At 37.1% G+C, this 15,782-nt stretch overlaps 1 protein-coding gene across 4 annotated transcripts in view; it reads left to right on the plus strand.

The window, feature by feature from the left end:
• The window catches only part of LOC143714061 (EF-hand calcium-binding domain-containing protein 6), a 50,742-nt gene that overhangs the window by 19,024 nt on the left and 15,936 nt on the right, over positions 1 to 15,782 (plus strand). For 2 of the 4 annotated variants that reach the window (XR_013195398.1, XR_013195397.1), the window contains exons 13-15: positions 11,054 to 11,153; positions 12,191 to 12,315; positions 14,219 to 14,328. Coding sequence is in view for 2 of the 4 variants with exons in the window: in XM_077204997.1 (XP_077061112.1) it covers positions 11,054 to 11,153; positions 12,191 to 12,315 (225 nt within the window). In the remaining 2 variants the exon portion in view is untranslated. The remainder of the gene's footprint in view (positions 1 to 11,053; positions 11,154 to 12,190; positions 12,316 to 14,218; positions 14,329 to 15,782) is intronic. The other 2 variants (XM_077204997.1, XM_077204998.1) reach the window with 1 other exon arrangement.

Raw genomic sequence — 15,782 nt, forward strand, 5'->3', positions numbered from 1 at the left:
TAAGAGATTTAGAAACATTTCACTCCACAGACCTTAAAAAAAGTAATTAATAATTTTTTTTTTTGACAAAATATGTAATTCAAATTGCATGGACAATGGATGCAATTTGTTCATTTATTCATTTAGAATTTTAAATTTATTAACATTTGTTAAAATATTCTCCAAATAGAAGGTTCTACTTATTTTAATTTTAAATATGTGAAACCGTTTCAATTGATTGTATTTTAAAGACTTTAGCCAAATGCTGAAAATCTAAGAAAAATATGATAAAATTATTTGATTACAATGAAATTACAAGTCATGTCCGCAGCTTATAGTCTTTTTTGATCTCAGCAACAAGTGACACAAGCTTTCCTTTGCAAATCACTTTGCAAATATGCTCTGTATTTCTATGTTTTTTTAGCAGTTTTCATTAAGTTTAAAAATGTAATGAAATTTTAAATATAAGATATTACAAGCCATAATTTAAATGAAAAGTATTTGATATTGTGTAGTAGTTATTTTTGTTGTTGTTTTTTGCGTGCCTACAACAGTTTGCATGATTTGTATTCAGCTTGTAATCAAGAGATTAGGTCTCTTGTGACGTCATGCTTCAGTGGCTCTCTCCTTTGCTTTTGTATTTTTGTCATTGTGCTTGTCCGGATGCCTATTCTAGCCTAAAAAATATACAGGTCTATAAAACAACCATTGGGTAACTGATTAAAGCTTATCTGCAATAACAATCATCCTAGAATTTAGCATGTGAGTCAGATATGCATTTCAGTTCATCTTAAACTAATTTTAAATTATATGCCATTAAAGTTCTGATGGCATAAATAATTTTGTGTGTTTTATAGTTTACAAACAATTGTCAAACCAATTAAACTTGAAAGATATTGTAAGATAATCTAAACTTTGATTCAAACTCAGAATGCTTTGAACTCAAACATTGGTTAAGCTTTATTTCGATTGTCAACAAGATATTCCAATAACAAGTAACTTTGCAACTACATGTCAACTGACTCTCATTAATTTGCAACTGCATGTCAACTAACTCAGTATTACCGTTAGGTTTGGGTTAGTAGAATAAGTATGACATAGTTGCAAAGTTACTCAGTCAGTAGAATGTCTGTTGAAGGTAGGGCTAGGTACCGAGTTCGGTACTTTTTAGGTACCGACCGAATTGCCTCGATACTACCGAGTATCGAAACATGTCTTGTTTTTCGCTACCAAATTTCGGTACCTAAGTGGTTAATCTCGTCAACGTCAGTGAAACAATAAGCATGCAGCATGATTGGCTGTGGCGGAAAAACACTAGTGTGTGTGTGTGTGTGTGTGTGTGTGTGTGTGTGTGTGTGTGTGTGTGTGTGTGTGTGTGTGTGTGTGTGTGTGTGTGTGTGTGTGTGTGTGCGCGCGCGTGTGTGTGCGCGCGCGTGTGTGTGCGCGCGCGTGTGTGTGCGCGCGCGTGTCCCAACCCAGATAGATAGAAAATATGTGGAAATGGTCAAAAGTGTACCTATGTACCCGACTCAATGCAATATTTTCGCCAAGATAATTGCTGCCAAGACCAGCAACACGGTAAATCTGATAAGGCACTTAAAAACGCACAGAATACACTTGAGAGTAGAAAGTTTATCCGTCTTCGACTACAAGAACTGGAGCGCGTCACATATGAACCGAAACTCAGCGTATAGGATACTTGCCTCACAGACATGAGAAATAGTCCTATATATGTTCAAAATATGTCTACTTTTGAACGAAACAATTAGAAATAAATAGTTTCATTACCTAATCCATATAGGCGCGGGCGTGCGCGTTCACTACTGCAGGAGTGACGAGTCAACATTGCAAATTCGCAATAATCATCTTTGCAGCCTACACACTTAGTAAACACTTGTTCATTAATAAACAATTAAAATATCTCCTTGCTATCGTTTCCCAACACATCCATAATCATTAGGCTACTTTTGCCAGTGCTTTGCGGCAAGCTTCTTGTGTGCTGAGCGTAAGGCATATATCCCGCACCCCAGTATATTTAATTCAATTCACATTTATTTGTATAGCATTTTTCACAATACATATCGTTTCAAAGCAGCTTTACAGAAAATGCATGTGTCTAAATTACAATTTAGAGTGATCTGTTATCAGAGGTGACTAATGCATTTCAATTAATTTTCATTCAGTTTCATTGTTAAAAAATGCATTAAGTTTTGCAACAATGAGCTCATTGAAGTTAAGAATACATGTTGTTAAATGATTATGAAACATAGAAAACTTTAGCATTGGTGCTTTTTTACAGACTCAAAATATGAGGGTAAAAAAGTCAACAAACTGAAAAAATAAAAGTTTGTTTTTTAGGTAATGTTATATTGATAAAATTGGTATCGAAAAAAGTATTGTTCAGGAACCGGTATCAAAGTCAAGGTATCGGTATCGAAAATGTTGTTACGATACCCAGCCCTAGTTGAAGGAACATCAAAATAAAGTGTTAGCAGATATTAAGCAGACCGTTTACTAAAACTCTAATGACTGGTAGTTGACATGTAGTTGCAAAGTTATTTATAGTTTGTAGAATGTCTAAAGTAGACTATCGAAATAAAGTGTTACCAAAATATTTATGCAGCTGAAAGTGAACCAGTGATGAAATAAATGCAACACATGCATTGTTGGGCAACAAATAAACAGAGGAATATTAGAATAACCTATATATGGTATGTGTTTCAATGTAATGCAATGAGCCCCTTTTTTGCAATGAGCCCTCACATTTTGTGTTTATGTGAAGATGCTTTTAAAATGGTTGGATATGTGGATTAGATTCTGACCACCCTGGGGGACCCATGTGAACTCCCCTAACCACCTAATGAATGACCAACAATAACCAACGCAATGTAAACGTTTCTTAAATAGAACAGGGTAATGAATTTTAATCTGCTAGAGTAGCAGCTCTGAGACATGCAGTTTTAGTGTGTGTGTGCGCGTGTGTGTAGGGTGTGTGCACGCATCAAATGGGGGCAGGGTTTAAGCTTAGCTGCTCATTTTATTTTCTCTCTCAGTTTGTGTAGGGGATAAAGACCTAGAAAACCAGCCTGGCTTAGTTGACAGGTGACAAGGGTTATACTGAATGGGGATTTTGTAATACTAACAGTGGGGAAAAAGCCCATGGTCCAAGGGACCTCCTGAATAGAGAGAAAGAAAACTTTAGAACTTCTATACTCGCAGAGAACAGTGAGAAAGGCCGACCATGCCCCACCAATGACAGCTACAAACTGTCGCTCTTTCCCTTTCGCTTTCCCTCTGTCCCATGAGAAATGCTAAATCATTCATGCTAAAGCGGCCTGATCCCAGTGTCAGTAGTTCCTGTGTGGCATTTCCTCTGTTTGGGTGAAACTTTGACATGTTAGTCAAACAGAGCTTTAGCTGTCAACATTCAGACCTGACCAGATTAACATCGCTCACATCCCGCTCTAGCTTTCTTCTGAGTTTAATCACATTATTGAACCTTATAGTGTACATTTAATAGCAACAATACAAAATAAAGGTAAATGTGAGTAGATAGCAAAATGTGATATATTTGTTACTATACAAAATCAGCCACCTCAAGTTAAAGCTTCTATCAGACAGATAATGGGAAGAGCAGGAGCAAAGTGATGAAGTGGTGTTTGAAATTAGCAGAATTTATGGAATATGTTTTGCTACATCTTTGTTAAAGCTTGGACAAGAAACAAATTCAACAAGTGTTGCTACAAAAATGGAAAAACACTCTTAATATTTCTCTTAACAAGATAAGACATTTATCAGACTTTAAGGCTCTGTTGCGCAACGAATTTGGCGATATCGCGAGACAGCTTTTCACTCGACGGGAAATCTAGCCACATTTTAGTCTCGTGGCACGAGATCTCGTCACACCTCTAATATATATATAATTTTTTTTTTCTTTTTTTTTTCTGTAAACATCTGGTAATACTTGGAGTGTTAAGAGAGTTTCATCAGCCTCAATTTAGCTTGATTTGTCTTCCTCTCTCTATGGTGGTAAAGTGGCCTAAGGGTTGTTGGGCCCCTCACAGTTTGTGTGGTCCCTATGGTGAGACCAAAAAAACCAAGCAGTGGTAGGATGTGTAGATGTCAGATCTTCGTGTGGGAACCTCAGACGTCAAAATCCCAGATATCCCACCTAATCTCCAGCAAAACATTTTGTTTTTCCTCTTTCTCTCTCTTCGGTCCCTCTCTCTTTTTCTTTTCCTCCCTCCACCCATTTAGGGCTTTAATTTTTATTCATGGGGTGTGAAGGGGTTGAGACGGGGGTGTGGGGACAGGATCGGGATGGAAGGGGATAACTCCTTGAGCTGGGTCCAGGGCTCAGACCAGCGCTGGTGACAATGGCCTCAGTGTTGTGCTGGGTGTTGTGAGCAGGCCGTTTGGACATTCTTCCCCTGTCAGTGGAAGCAGATCTGGGAGGTAGCGGTGCCCGGGATTACCATCTCATTAATAGCAGCCATGACTTTTGTTCAAAGAACGACTTGTGTAATGTTGCCGTGTGGATGATGGGTAATCCGCTGAAGCTGCAGCTGTAGGGGAAACTGGACACAAACACACACACTAACACGCACACATTGTGGCTATACAATGTGAATCCTTTTCTGAAAGAGGCATTGAAAACATCAAATTATAGAAGTCGATATCAACAGACAAACTGACCATCAGCCGCAAACCAGCCTAAAAACAAATCTATCTATCTATCTATCTATCTATCTATCTATCTATCTATCTATCTATCTATCTATCTATCTATCTATCTATCTATCTATCTATCTATCTATCTATCTATCTATCGAGTTATTCATTTAAGAATATTGATTTATTTGAGATTTTTATTTTTATATTAAAATATTTAAAAGACATTTTCTAAAAAATATTAGAAGTAGGATAGGAATGAAAAAAGTATTAATTGTCATGTCTAATTTTCTTATTTTTAATGGATGTCAATGGGAGAGAGGCTTCACTACACTGAATAAACTGCTTTTGTGGGAAAACGGCTTATCATTTAATGAAACGACAGCCCATCAGCTAATCTTCAACATGTTTGCTCTTAAACATTAGTTTTGGATTGATCTATTTTCAGAGTTTACATAGAAGAAAATTCTGTTTTATAAGAGAAGTCACGGACAATTGTCTGACAGGTATGATTCAGTTTACGACACTTCTTATTCATTTATATGGTATAATGGTATAGTTATTGACTGTCGCACAACTCTGAATGAAATTCAATGAAGTCAAGGCTGTAATGTGATTAGGCTGTGGTTATCAAGGCACACATGATCCAAGTTGGAAGAGCCATCTCCCATTAATAAGACCATCTCTGGTTCCTGTTAGCCTTTGTTTCCATAGCTGACTTGTTTGGTTCCAAGACAACTCATTACCTACACCCGGGGCCTGTACCATGATGGTAGTTGAACAAACTCAGGGTTAAAGGATTAGTTTAGAGTTGACAAAACCAAACCAATCCAACAAGGCTTTGTTGGTACCATGATTCTGATCATCAACTTTCTCTGAAATTCTATTTATCCTTTATTTATTTATTCATTTAAACTGCGTAATAATAATTGATGAACTAAAATTGTACATGTGTGATTGATAAAGGGTATAATAATTACATAAATAATATCTAAATCATACAAATTTATTTTTTCTAAATAAGCATCACTAAAAACCAGACGATTTTGTCTTTAAAAATCATTTGCTATGTAGTGACCTTTAATTTGGAGTAGAAACAGGTGGAGTGACTTTATCGCATCAGACATGTGTCACTTTGCTCACAGCTGATTGGTCCAAGTTTGGTTTGCAACCTCTTACCTAGAACATAACCTGCCCCGGACCAGGTTAGCCGTGGCGCGTAAGTTACTATGGCGATGAACACTGCTAAACCACTTTAATGGTCCCTAAAACCCAGGGTTGACGCAAACTAAACTGAAACATAGCTGGCTAGCCACCTAAACCGGCTTTATGGTATAGGTCCCCGTTCCTTGTCATCCTCTTGTTTGTGTGTATATTGTAGCAATGTTTAAGATTCAGGGAAGAAGGAGGCGGGAACCAGCGAACATCTAACAATTTAATGACATAAAATAAAACGAATACTAAATTAAAGTAAAAGACAGCAGCCCCTCACATGTGACTGCTGTCACATAATAAAACACAAATAACACAAAACACAGGTTCAGGCCTGTTCCTCTCTCAATTCTTCACAGTCGTCATTCCTCCTTTTATGCTTCCGCTCCTCGGTGAGAGATACGAGACCTGTGCGTCTCACAGGTGTCGTTCATCATTAATCACGCCACCGGCCTTGCGCCTCTCACGTTCTCTCACGTCCCTCGGCCTCGTCCTGCTCGCTGAAGGGATGACCAGGAAATGGCTGATAGGCAATGTCACTGAACAGGCGGAAACAGCATCAAATTGGATCTGGATACAGCGGGAGGTGCGGTGGCAGAGCAAACCTGTTGAAGGACTAAAAACGGCATAGAGTTGGGTGGTGGTCAGCAGGGGTAGATCCAGGACACTGGATCTGCTGTCGAGCCCTCCCGAGGTGTTATGGGCTTAAATCGACGAAACACCAAGGAAGGGGGGTGCCCATCTGATGACCGGCTGTAGCCACCTAACTCTTGTAGTGTTGAGAGATGTAACCAAGCCTTGAGCTGGCCCAGGGAGAAGGTTGGTGCTTGGAAGGAGGAGAGAAGGAAAGGAGAGAGCGATGCCACTGGCTCACAGATGGGGCAGGGCAGAGTACCTGTAAAGGTGGGCCAGGTGCGATGATCACATCGTCTTTGCATATATATATATATATACCCCTGACTGTGTCTCAGTTCTTGTTTGTCAGTCGTTGTGTTTACACACCTACATAAAGCTGTCGCGTTTCTTCTTCCACCATTAGGGCATCCATCCATCCATCCATCCATCTATGGTGACAGAAAGGGGACAGTTAAAAAGACATTTAAAATGTTATTAAAGATTTCTATTCCAAATAAATAGTTATTTTAAACTTTATATTCATCAAAATTTACTTTTTGTATATATGTATCACGGTATCCTCAAAATTATAAGGCGGCACAGCTGTTTCCAACATTAATAATAAGACAAAAAGTTTCTTGACCACCAAATAACCATATTAGAATGATTGAACCAATTGTAATTAATTATATTTCACAACATTCCTGTTTTTAATATATTTTTATCTAAATACATGAGACTTCTTTCAAAAACATTTAAAAAATCTTACCCAACTTTTGAACTGTAGTGGATTTATTGGAAGTCAAATCACAAGACTGATTGCTTGGAAAAATAATAGTACACCTCTTTTCAACAAGCCTTCTGATTTGATGTATCATTCATATCCAAAGCGGAACAAAAAATAAATGAAAGTCAGTGGGGTTCAAAACAACATTCTTCAAAATATCTTCTTTTGTATTGAAGAAACAAATGCTATCAGGTTTGGAATGACATGAGAGTGAGTAAATAATGACATAATTATTTATAATTTTTGGGGTAAATTGTCCCTTTAAAGATTTTTAATAATAATAACACACACACACACACACACAGACACACACACACTGACACACACACACATTTTCAGTCTGAGCCCCTGCAGCTCACTCATGAGGCTCTTGTAGTCTCTTTCACACATTCCTCTCTCCACACACACGTCTCCTGCTCTCAGATGGTGGCCCAGATTAAACAGAACAATACAGTCCAAACGTGATAAATGTGCATCTACTTATTCCTCTCTTTCACTCCCTCATTCAGTCCATCCATCCTCAGACGAGATGATATAAAAGCGAAATAAGCAGCCCATTCATTCACCAGTTATATCTGTGGGCATCTCGTCTCTGCAAGTGATGGGACTCCTTCCTCCTTCAAGTTCCCTCTTCTTTAAATTTCAAATCCCTCTATCTCCGCTTGTGGCGAACAGTGGGTCCACAAGGAGTTCAACCGACCCCTCGTCTGTTAAAACAACATGCTGTCTATCCTCTGAAGATCAGTCGTCTTAGCAGAGAGGGGGTCTGCCAATTCGTCTGAATCAGATCTGAACTTGGGTGGCAATCATGTATGTCAATCTAAATAGTATCTAGCATGTAAGAAGTTTAAATTCAAGAGCCATCTTTATATTATCATACTTGAACTTGCAGAGCGGAGTGGATAGGGGAGGAGGGCAATTTATAAAGGCGAACGAAACCCAGGGCTCTATCATACACCCGGTGCAATGCGGTGCCAGGAGCAACACAAGTGTTTTTTGGTAGTTTCAGGCCGACGCAGTTATCATTTTCACGTCCTGCACAATGTAGTTTAAATAGCAAATGCTTTTGTGCCCATCTGTTCGCCCATGGGCATGCTGGTCTGAAAACGAGGTTTGTACAGGCTTGAAATAGCGCAGTATTCTTTGTTATTTAAAGGGCACATTAGTAATATGAGCCTATAGGCGGGTCCACAAAGCGTTTACACTTTGCTTATTACTTACACAGGGATGCGCAGCACACAAACATGCCAAATATTAAACATAAAAGTATTACAATGTAAAAGATTATCATTGTGTAAATAAAGATATGGTGGAATCCGGCTTGTCCCCTGGATGGTCTGTTCTGGAGAAACGTCCAGTCTTTCCCCTTGCAAATTCCGCCATGCAAATAGCAATCCGCCATGGCTTGAGCACAACTGGCTTTTAAAGGGAGTTGGAGATGAGACTCTGATTGGTTTATTGCACGTTACGCCCAAAACACACCCATTACTTATTAAAAGAATAGGGACAACCCTTTTGTTTGAGACACAGTCAGGGGTAAATATATATGTATATATATATATATATATATATATATATATATATATATATTTATATACAGCCTTGACTTCATTGAATTTCATTTAGAGTTGTGCGACAGTCAATAACTATACCATTATACCATATAAATGAATAAGAAGTGTCGTAAACTGAATCATACCTGTCAGAAAATTGTCTGTGACTTCTCTTATAAAACAGAATTTTCTTCTGTGTAAACTCTAAAAATAGATCAATCCAAAACTAATGTTTAAGAGCAAACATGTTGAAGATTAGCTGATGGGCTGTCAAAAAAAAACCGCATACCGCAGGGATAGAAGGCATTATGCTTTTTTCTTTTTGGCCAACCTTGCAGGCTTGACTTCAAGTGGCTTTGCAATAACTTAACCACAGGAAAATAAACCCAGACACAGCCAGACAAAAGAATATCAAAATAAAAGTCCTAGACCACAAAACACAGTGGAATCGAGTCACTAGCAGACTTTTAACAATCAGATCATATTATAAAACATTAGACATGACAATTAATACTTTTTTCCAGTCCGATCGTACTTCTAATATTTGTAGAAACTGTCTTTTAAATATTTTAATATAAAAATTAAAATCTCAAATAAATCAATTCTTAAATAAATAGCTCAATAGATAGATAGATAGATAGATAGATAGATAGATAGATAGATAGATAGATAGATAGATAGATAGATAGATAGATAGATAGATAGATAGATAGATAGATAGATAGATAGATACGAATTCATCACTTTATCAATAAAAAAAGTTTTTTTGACTAAAAGGTTTTGAATTTCTCTGAAGTCAACTTAAGAGTCATGCCCTTATGGGCATAAAAGAGACGCATGTGAATTACCACGAAATGATTATTTGAAAAACAAATGCAAAAACTGTTAATTTATTTACTCTTAATAGCAGGGTACAATAGATATAAGTAAAATAACTAACTGCTTATTTCTTTTTTTTTTACGTTTTTTTTTTACTATATTACTATATTATTTTTAGTTACTTTTAAATGCATCATCACATCACACACCTTTATTTATAGGAGTAGCTAACATAGAATCAGATAAACATTTTATTTAAATTTATTTTAAATTGAAAATGTTAGCAAGGGATCCATTTAGATTTCAGAGTAAGAAATTCAGGTCTTGTGACCTGACTCAGTGGATATTTGACTCATTGCACTTTTCGTTTGAGTGTCTGTTTATGATAAGCTAAGGTGTGTATATTTGGCTTAACACGGATGTCACGTCCTGCTGGGTTGGTTTTGTGGCAGGGCTGTTGGACATGGGAGTCCTGCTGAGATGTCCGTGGCTGGGTCACAAGGTCTCTTCCCTCAGCATCGAACAGTTCCACTAATATTTAGTTCTGTATTTGTCCTGCTGTGTGACAAGCAGTTTGGCAAATTGAGACTTACCCTTTGTTTAGTAGCATTTCAGGAACTTTTTCTCACAGAGCTTTTAGTAAACACTTATTTTACCATACAGTCATGGCCTATTGCTATTCCTGGCTCATTCAGGTCAGCTTATCTGTTGAAAAGAGCAGTTTGTCTTGAGAAAATCCCATAGGCACGCTCACGTTGTCATCGACACAATGCACAAACACAAACATAATGCCTCTTGCTGTCAGTGTCACATGCCGTTTGCCTCTTTGAACTGCTATCAACATTATTTGAAGCACCTCTGTATTTTAAATCTCACCATCTCTCTCTGTCCCTCTCTATTTCTTCCCTTACATAGTGCTTCTAACTCTGCTCTATAGCCCGTGACCTCTCAAGCCAGCGGTCCGCCCACCTCGTTCGGACTGTGGCCCTGAGATGGCCCAGACCGCTGCCCTAAAGCCTGGGGAGTGGTTGTCCTCTCTGGAGCACAAAAGATCTCAGCCGAGCCCGGCCCCCATGAACTCATCCAAGCGCACAGGGAACACATTAGCTTAGGCTGGGCTTTGTACGTCCGTCTTTTCTCATGTGCTTCTTCATAGTTTAGCTAACACTTCAAGACCGTCAGGTGTCTGTATGGTTTGACCACTCCAGTTGCTCTCAAAGCGGTCAGCGTTGCAATGCCATCTCGGTGTCAGGTCTTGTAGCTCTCCCTGTTTGCCACTCAAGCGAGAACGGCACAAAGCGGATTGCTCATTCTAAGGGTTTCTCTCCGTTTCTCTTACATAGTTTGAGGTAATCACAAATAATCAAAACACCAAAGCCATGGTCTCAAAGACTTACCCTTTTTCTTGCTCCCTCAGGAAAGGAGTTCCCAGCCTCTTCCAGGCAGCCGCCCAGCCTGCCTTGAACCATGATACAGGCGAGGAGAAGAGTTCAGAAGAGGATCGGAGTGACCTTGAGGTATGACCTCTTATGGTTTCATAACATATCAATTGTAAATTCAAGACGTACAAAGCTGCTTTTCAACTTACTCTACCATTCAAATTTTAGCGGTTGATAAAATGTCTTACTTTATTTGAAAGATGTCCCTTCTGCACACTAAGGCTGCATTTATTCAAAAAAATGAAGTTTATGGCAATGTAATTTAACTGGGTTACACTATAATTTAAGGTGTCACTGTTACAGTGTAATTATATATTTAAGTACTGAGTAATATTAATTAACTACATGTACTTACTATAGGGTTAGGGTAGGATTAGGATTGGGTTGAGGGTTAGTTGGATGTAATTATGCATAATTTACTGTTATTACTATAGTAAGTACATGTAACATATGTAGCAAGGACACTAGAATAAAGTGTTGCCAATAACTGTTTTCTTTTTTAATCTATTTTACAATGTAATTTATAACTATGATGAAAGCAACTGAAGCAAAGCAGGCATTTCTCCAGTCATCAGTGTCACATGATCCTTCAGAAATCATTCTAATATGCTGATTTGATTCCCAAGAAACATTTCATATTTTTTTCAATGATGAAAAGAGTTGTGCTTTTTAATATTTTAAAACCATGACACATTCTTTTCAGTATTCTTTTCTTTTTACAAACAAATTTGAATAGTAGCCTAGAGTCGATTCTATCAGAAATAACTAGAACTATCAAAATATTAGAAAATCTGAATATCTCTCAGATATTTATAATGCAGGTAGAAATAACTGTGAAGCAGTATTCTGTCCATTCTTATATCTGTAAAATAGTAAAAATCATAATAAACATAAAAACATACTTTAATCCTTAATGTAAGTATTATTGTATAATTATTCAAAATATTATTTGTTTTTATTATTAAATTCCGTGACTTAGATTCTGTAATACTATTTACTTATTGCAACTCAGTCTTGAATGGCTTTTTGCTTTACCACTAAAGGAGAGTTCTTTACATCAAGAAAAAAACTCTTACAGTAATCAGTGATATTAATGAACATGTATTGTGTTTCAGCTCTCTAGTCTGGTGAAGAGTGTGGTGGCAAATCGTTACAGAGATGTACTGCGAGAGTTTGAAGAGCTGGATGAGAAAAACACCAGACGTCTCACTCAGGAGGACATGTACCAGTTATTTAAAAGGTGACATACCACATAAGTAAAAACATATTCCCTTACATTTTTTTATTCCATGTTCTAAACATTTTATTGTAATGTGATTGGTTACAATAAAAACGTCAGTATTTAACACTTAGTAAATACACTTAGTAGCATAGTTTAATAGTAACAGCTCTTGTAACAGTGAATGAATGCCTGAATATCAAATGAATAATTGATCTGTTTTCAGACATAATGTCTTTATTATTTCTATTAGCATCTCAGTTTGATAGTCAGTACGTCAGAAGATTATCTGGGGAACATTTATATAGTTGTCTCCAACCCAACACACACACACACACACACACACACACACACACACACACACACACACACACACACACACACACACACACACACACACACACACACACACACACAGACTATATGCTGGAATGTGGAATGCATTCCTCCTCATTGTCTTAAGCACCATGCCGAATCACTGAGTCTTTCTCTGCGGTTTCAGTCCTGGGTTTCTCCCAGAGTCAGCGGTCGTGACACAAGCATCCCTTGTGTGTCTCACAAGACCTATGCGGTCCACCCGAGTCTCCCAGCTCTGGTTCTTACAGAGCTCTTGCACTCTTTTGTCTTCTAAGACAATGCCAACGGAAAGTAGTCCTTTTCTCTTGGCAAATGATGCCTTAATTGTGCAAGTTAACACCCTGCTCTTTTTTTCCCATGAATAACAATATATTTGGTGCACGGAGCCTGAGAGAGCTGCTGGCACGGTGAAGATCTGAAGCTGTGGGTTTTTCTATGGCCTACTGCACGGTTGTTTAGCTTTTCCCATGCCTGCTTCAGTTTCAACTTCATTGCTGTACTGTGTATCTATGTTGTTCCTCTAATTAGGGGTGCTTGCAACCATTATTATTATAGAGTGGTGCAAGGATGACGTCAAAACCCGGAAGACTAATTTGCCACTGGTTCCCTCGAGATTTTGCTATGGAGTTTTAAAATGGGGATTTTCAATTTATGAGTATAATAAAGCCTGTTGTATACATTAACGATACTTTGACGTTTTGTTCTACAACGTAAACTGCACACACTCACGCCCCAAATGTTCTTATCTAGTTACTTATTAGAAACATATGTTTTAAAATAAAAATGACAGGTTTTTTTTATTTATTTATTTATTGCTTTGTTTTGCTTTGTATCGTTTTGTTTAAAAAGCTTAAACCTCATTGTTTGTCTTGATTTTTTTAATAAAGTACTATCATTTATATTTTGAATGCATGGGGTTTATTCGTTATTTAAAATAAAAGTTTTCAAACATATTTTTCAAGGTAACAAGCTGGTTTACACTTTATTTTGATATTTAGTCCACTTAAGACATTCTATTAACTACAAGTAACTAATTCTCATTAATTTGCAACTGTCAACTAGGCTAACTCTCATGAGAGAATTAGTAGAATGTTACTTTCGAGTTTGTAGAATAATTTGACAAAGTTACTTATAATCAGTAGGATGTCACTGACTGAATTAATTGCATTTTTGCATCATGTAATTGATCTTTTAGTGAATCTGTGATTCATATATGTTTATATCAACCCCTCCACCCTTGTCTCTTTTCCTTTAACTTGTCATTTCCATTCTTTTGCCTCTCTTAAGTATTTCTCTCTTTTTTTTCACTCTGTGAGCTAGATGCGTTGTTGTGGAGAACCGTGTTAAGTGTCCTGAACTTTTCTGAACTGTTCACCCCATGTGAGAACCTCCTCCATTTCTAAAAATTATTTATCTGTTTATTTACTCTCAACCCTCCCTTCCTTGTGCTGTTTTTCCAGCTCTTCCTTTGACCCTTTTGTGATTTCTCTCCCACCCTTTTTTTTATTCTTTTTCTACATCACCCTCTTTTATCTCTATTCATTTTTTGGCTGGAATATGGCGGCAGGCCTAAAAGGAGTCGTGGTCTGAATGGGGGGCATCGCAAGTGGATTTGCATAATCTGTGGCGTGGCACTGGTGCACAGACACAGAGAGAGACGGTGCCAACCAGTCCAAGGTGAACTGAACTCTCCTCGCCAGCTCAGAGATTAGTGACACTAACAGGCTTTACAGCAGCCGAGTTCACAGAGGGTTTGGCTGACATATCAGTGCCAACTTCTCTGGCTCCCACAGTGAACATTGTGTATGTGTGCGTGTGTGTCTGGTGAGAAACTGTTGCTTCTTTGATTGATTCCTACAAGGCAGAGACAAATGCATTCTATGCGCACATACTCAATACAACAAGGCCCAAACTGAACTGAAGAAACCTACTGAGGCACCAGAAAATGTTAATCCTCTAGATTCAAAGTATATGAAACAATAACTTAAGTTATTTTTTTTAAATGTCAAAGTGGTTTCAGAATATCCACCAAATACAGTTCTACCACCTTTAAGTCAGACTTTAATAATGCAAACTGTTAAAAAAAGGATAATTGCAACTTTTGGAGATTTGCTTATTTAAGGTGTGGTCACAATAGAGACATTTTGAAATTTCTATAGCAATAAAGTTCCATTGTCAATAGTATAGCGATGTATAACACACTGCTCACACAGAAGTCACTTTCAAACCATGCAACTTTCAGTTGTTCACTGCGGCAAATTCATGTGACCTGCTTGAACCAGTTGCGAAATTTACACTGGCAAATCTTTTGCCCTCACAACAAAATTTCTGATCTTGTAGATTCCAATTGAAATTACTAGAATTCGCCTGAAAAAAACTCAATGAACAATATGACCATAACTTTACTCTGAAAATGTTTAGTACAAAACTTTCGGTTACACTTTACATTAGTTACATTGTACTTTCTCAAATAAATACAGAATCATATTGATTAAATACATGTGCATACTATAGAGTTATGATTATGGTTAGTTACTTACAATTATGCATAATTTACTGTTATTACTATAGTAAGTTCATGTAGTAATGTGTAACTACATCACCTTAAAATAAAGTGTGACCAAAGTTTTAAGCACATTTCATAACACAATATAATTGCAACTATATATGTCTATATATGTCAGTGAATGAAAAAGCTTTATATTAAGGATATATTTGAAATGTATACTAATATAAGTCAATAAATAAAATATCCTTAAAAACTATAGGCACATACTCCGATTATGAAATGCAGGCTTTAATAATGACATCAGACAAACAGGAAAACATAGAAAATATTGGCTGCTGAAAATTCAGTTTTGCCTTCACATGAATTAAATACATTTTAAAATATATTCAAATCATTTTTTTATGTAATATTATTTCCACAGCATTACTATTTGAATGTATTTTTGGTCAAATAGATGCAGCCTTGGAGAGCCTAAGACTTCTTCCAAAACATTATAAAAATCTTACCAATCCCTCACTTTTGAATTGTGTATATTAAACTATATGTACTGTGTAGTATATAGGTAAATATACATATCCTTTAAAGTAGCATAACTATTTAACACAAAAAATAATTAGATTTA

Source organism: Siphateles boraxobius, unplaced genomic scaffold (assembly GCF_051911475.1).
Source record: "Siphateles boraxobius isolate OS27281-9 unplaced genomic scaffold, OSU_SipBor_1 53, whole genome shotgun sequence".
Classification (NCBI taxonomy): Eukaryota; Metazoa; Chordata; class Actinopteri; order Cypriniformes; family Leuciscidae; genus Siphateles; species Siphateles boraxobius.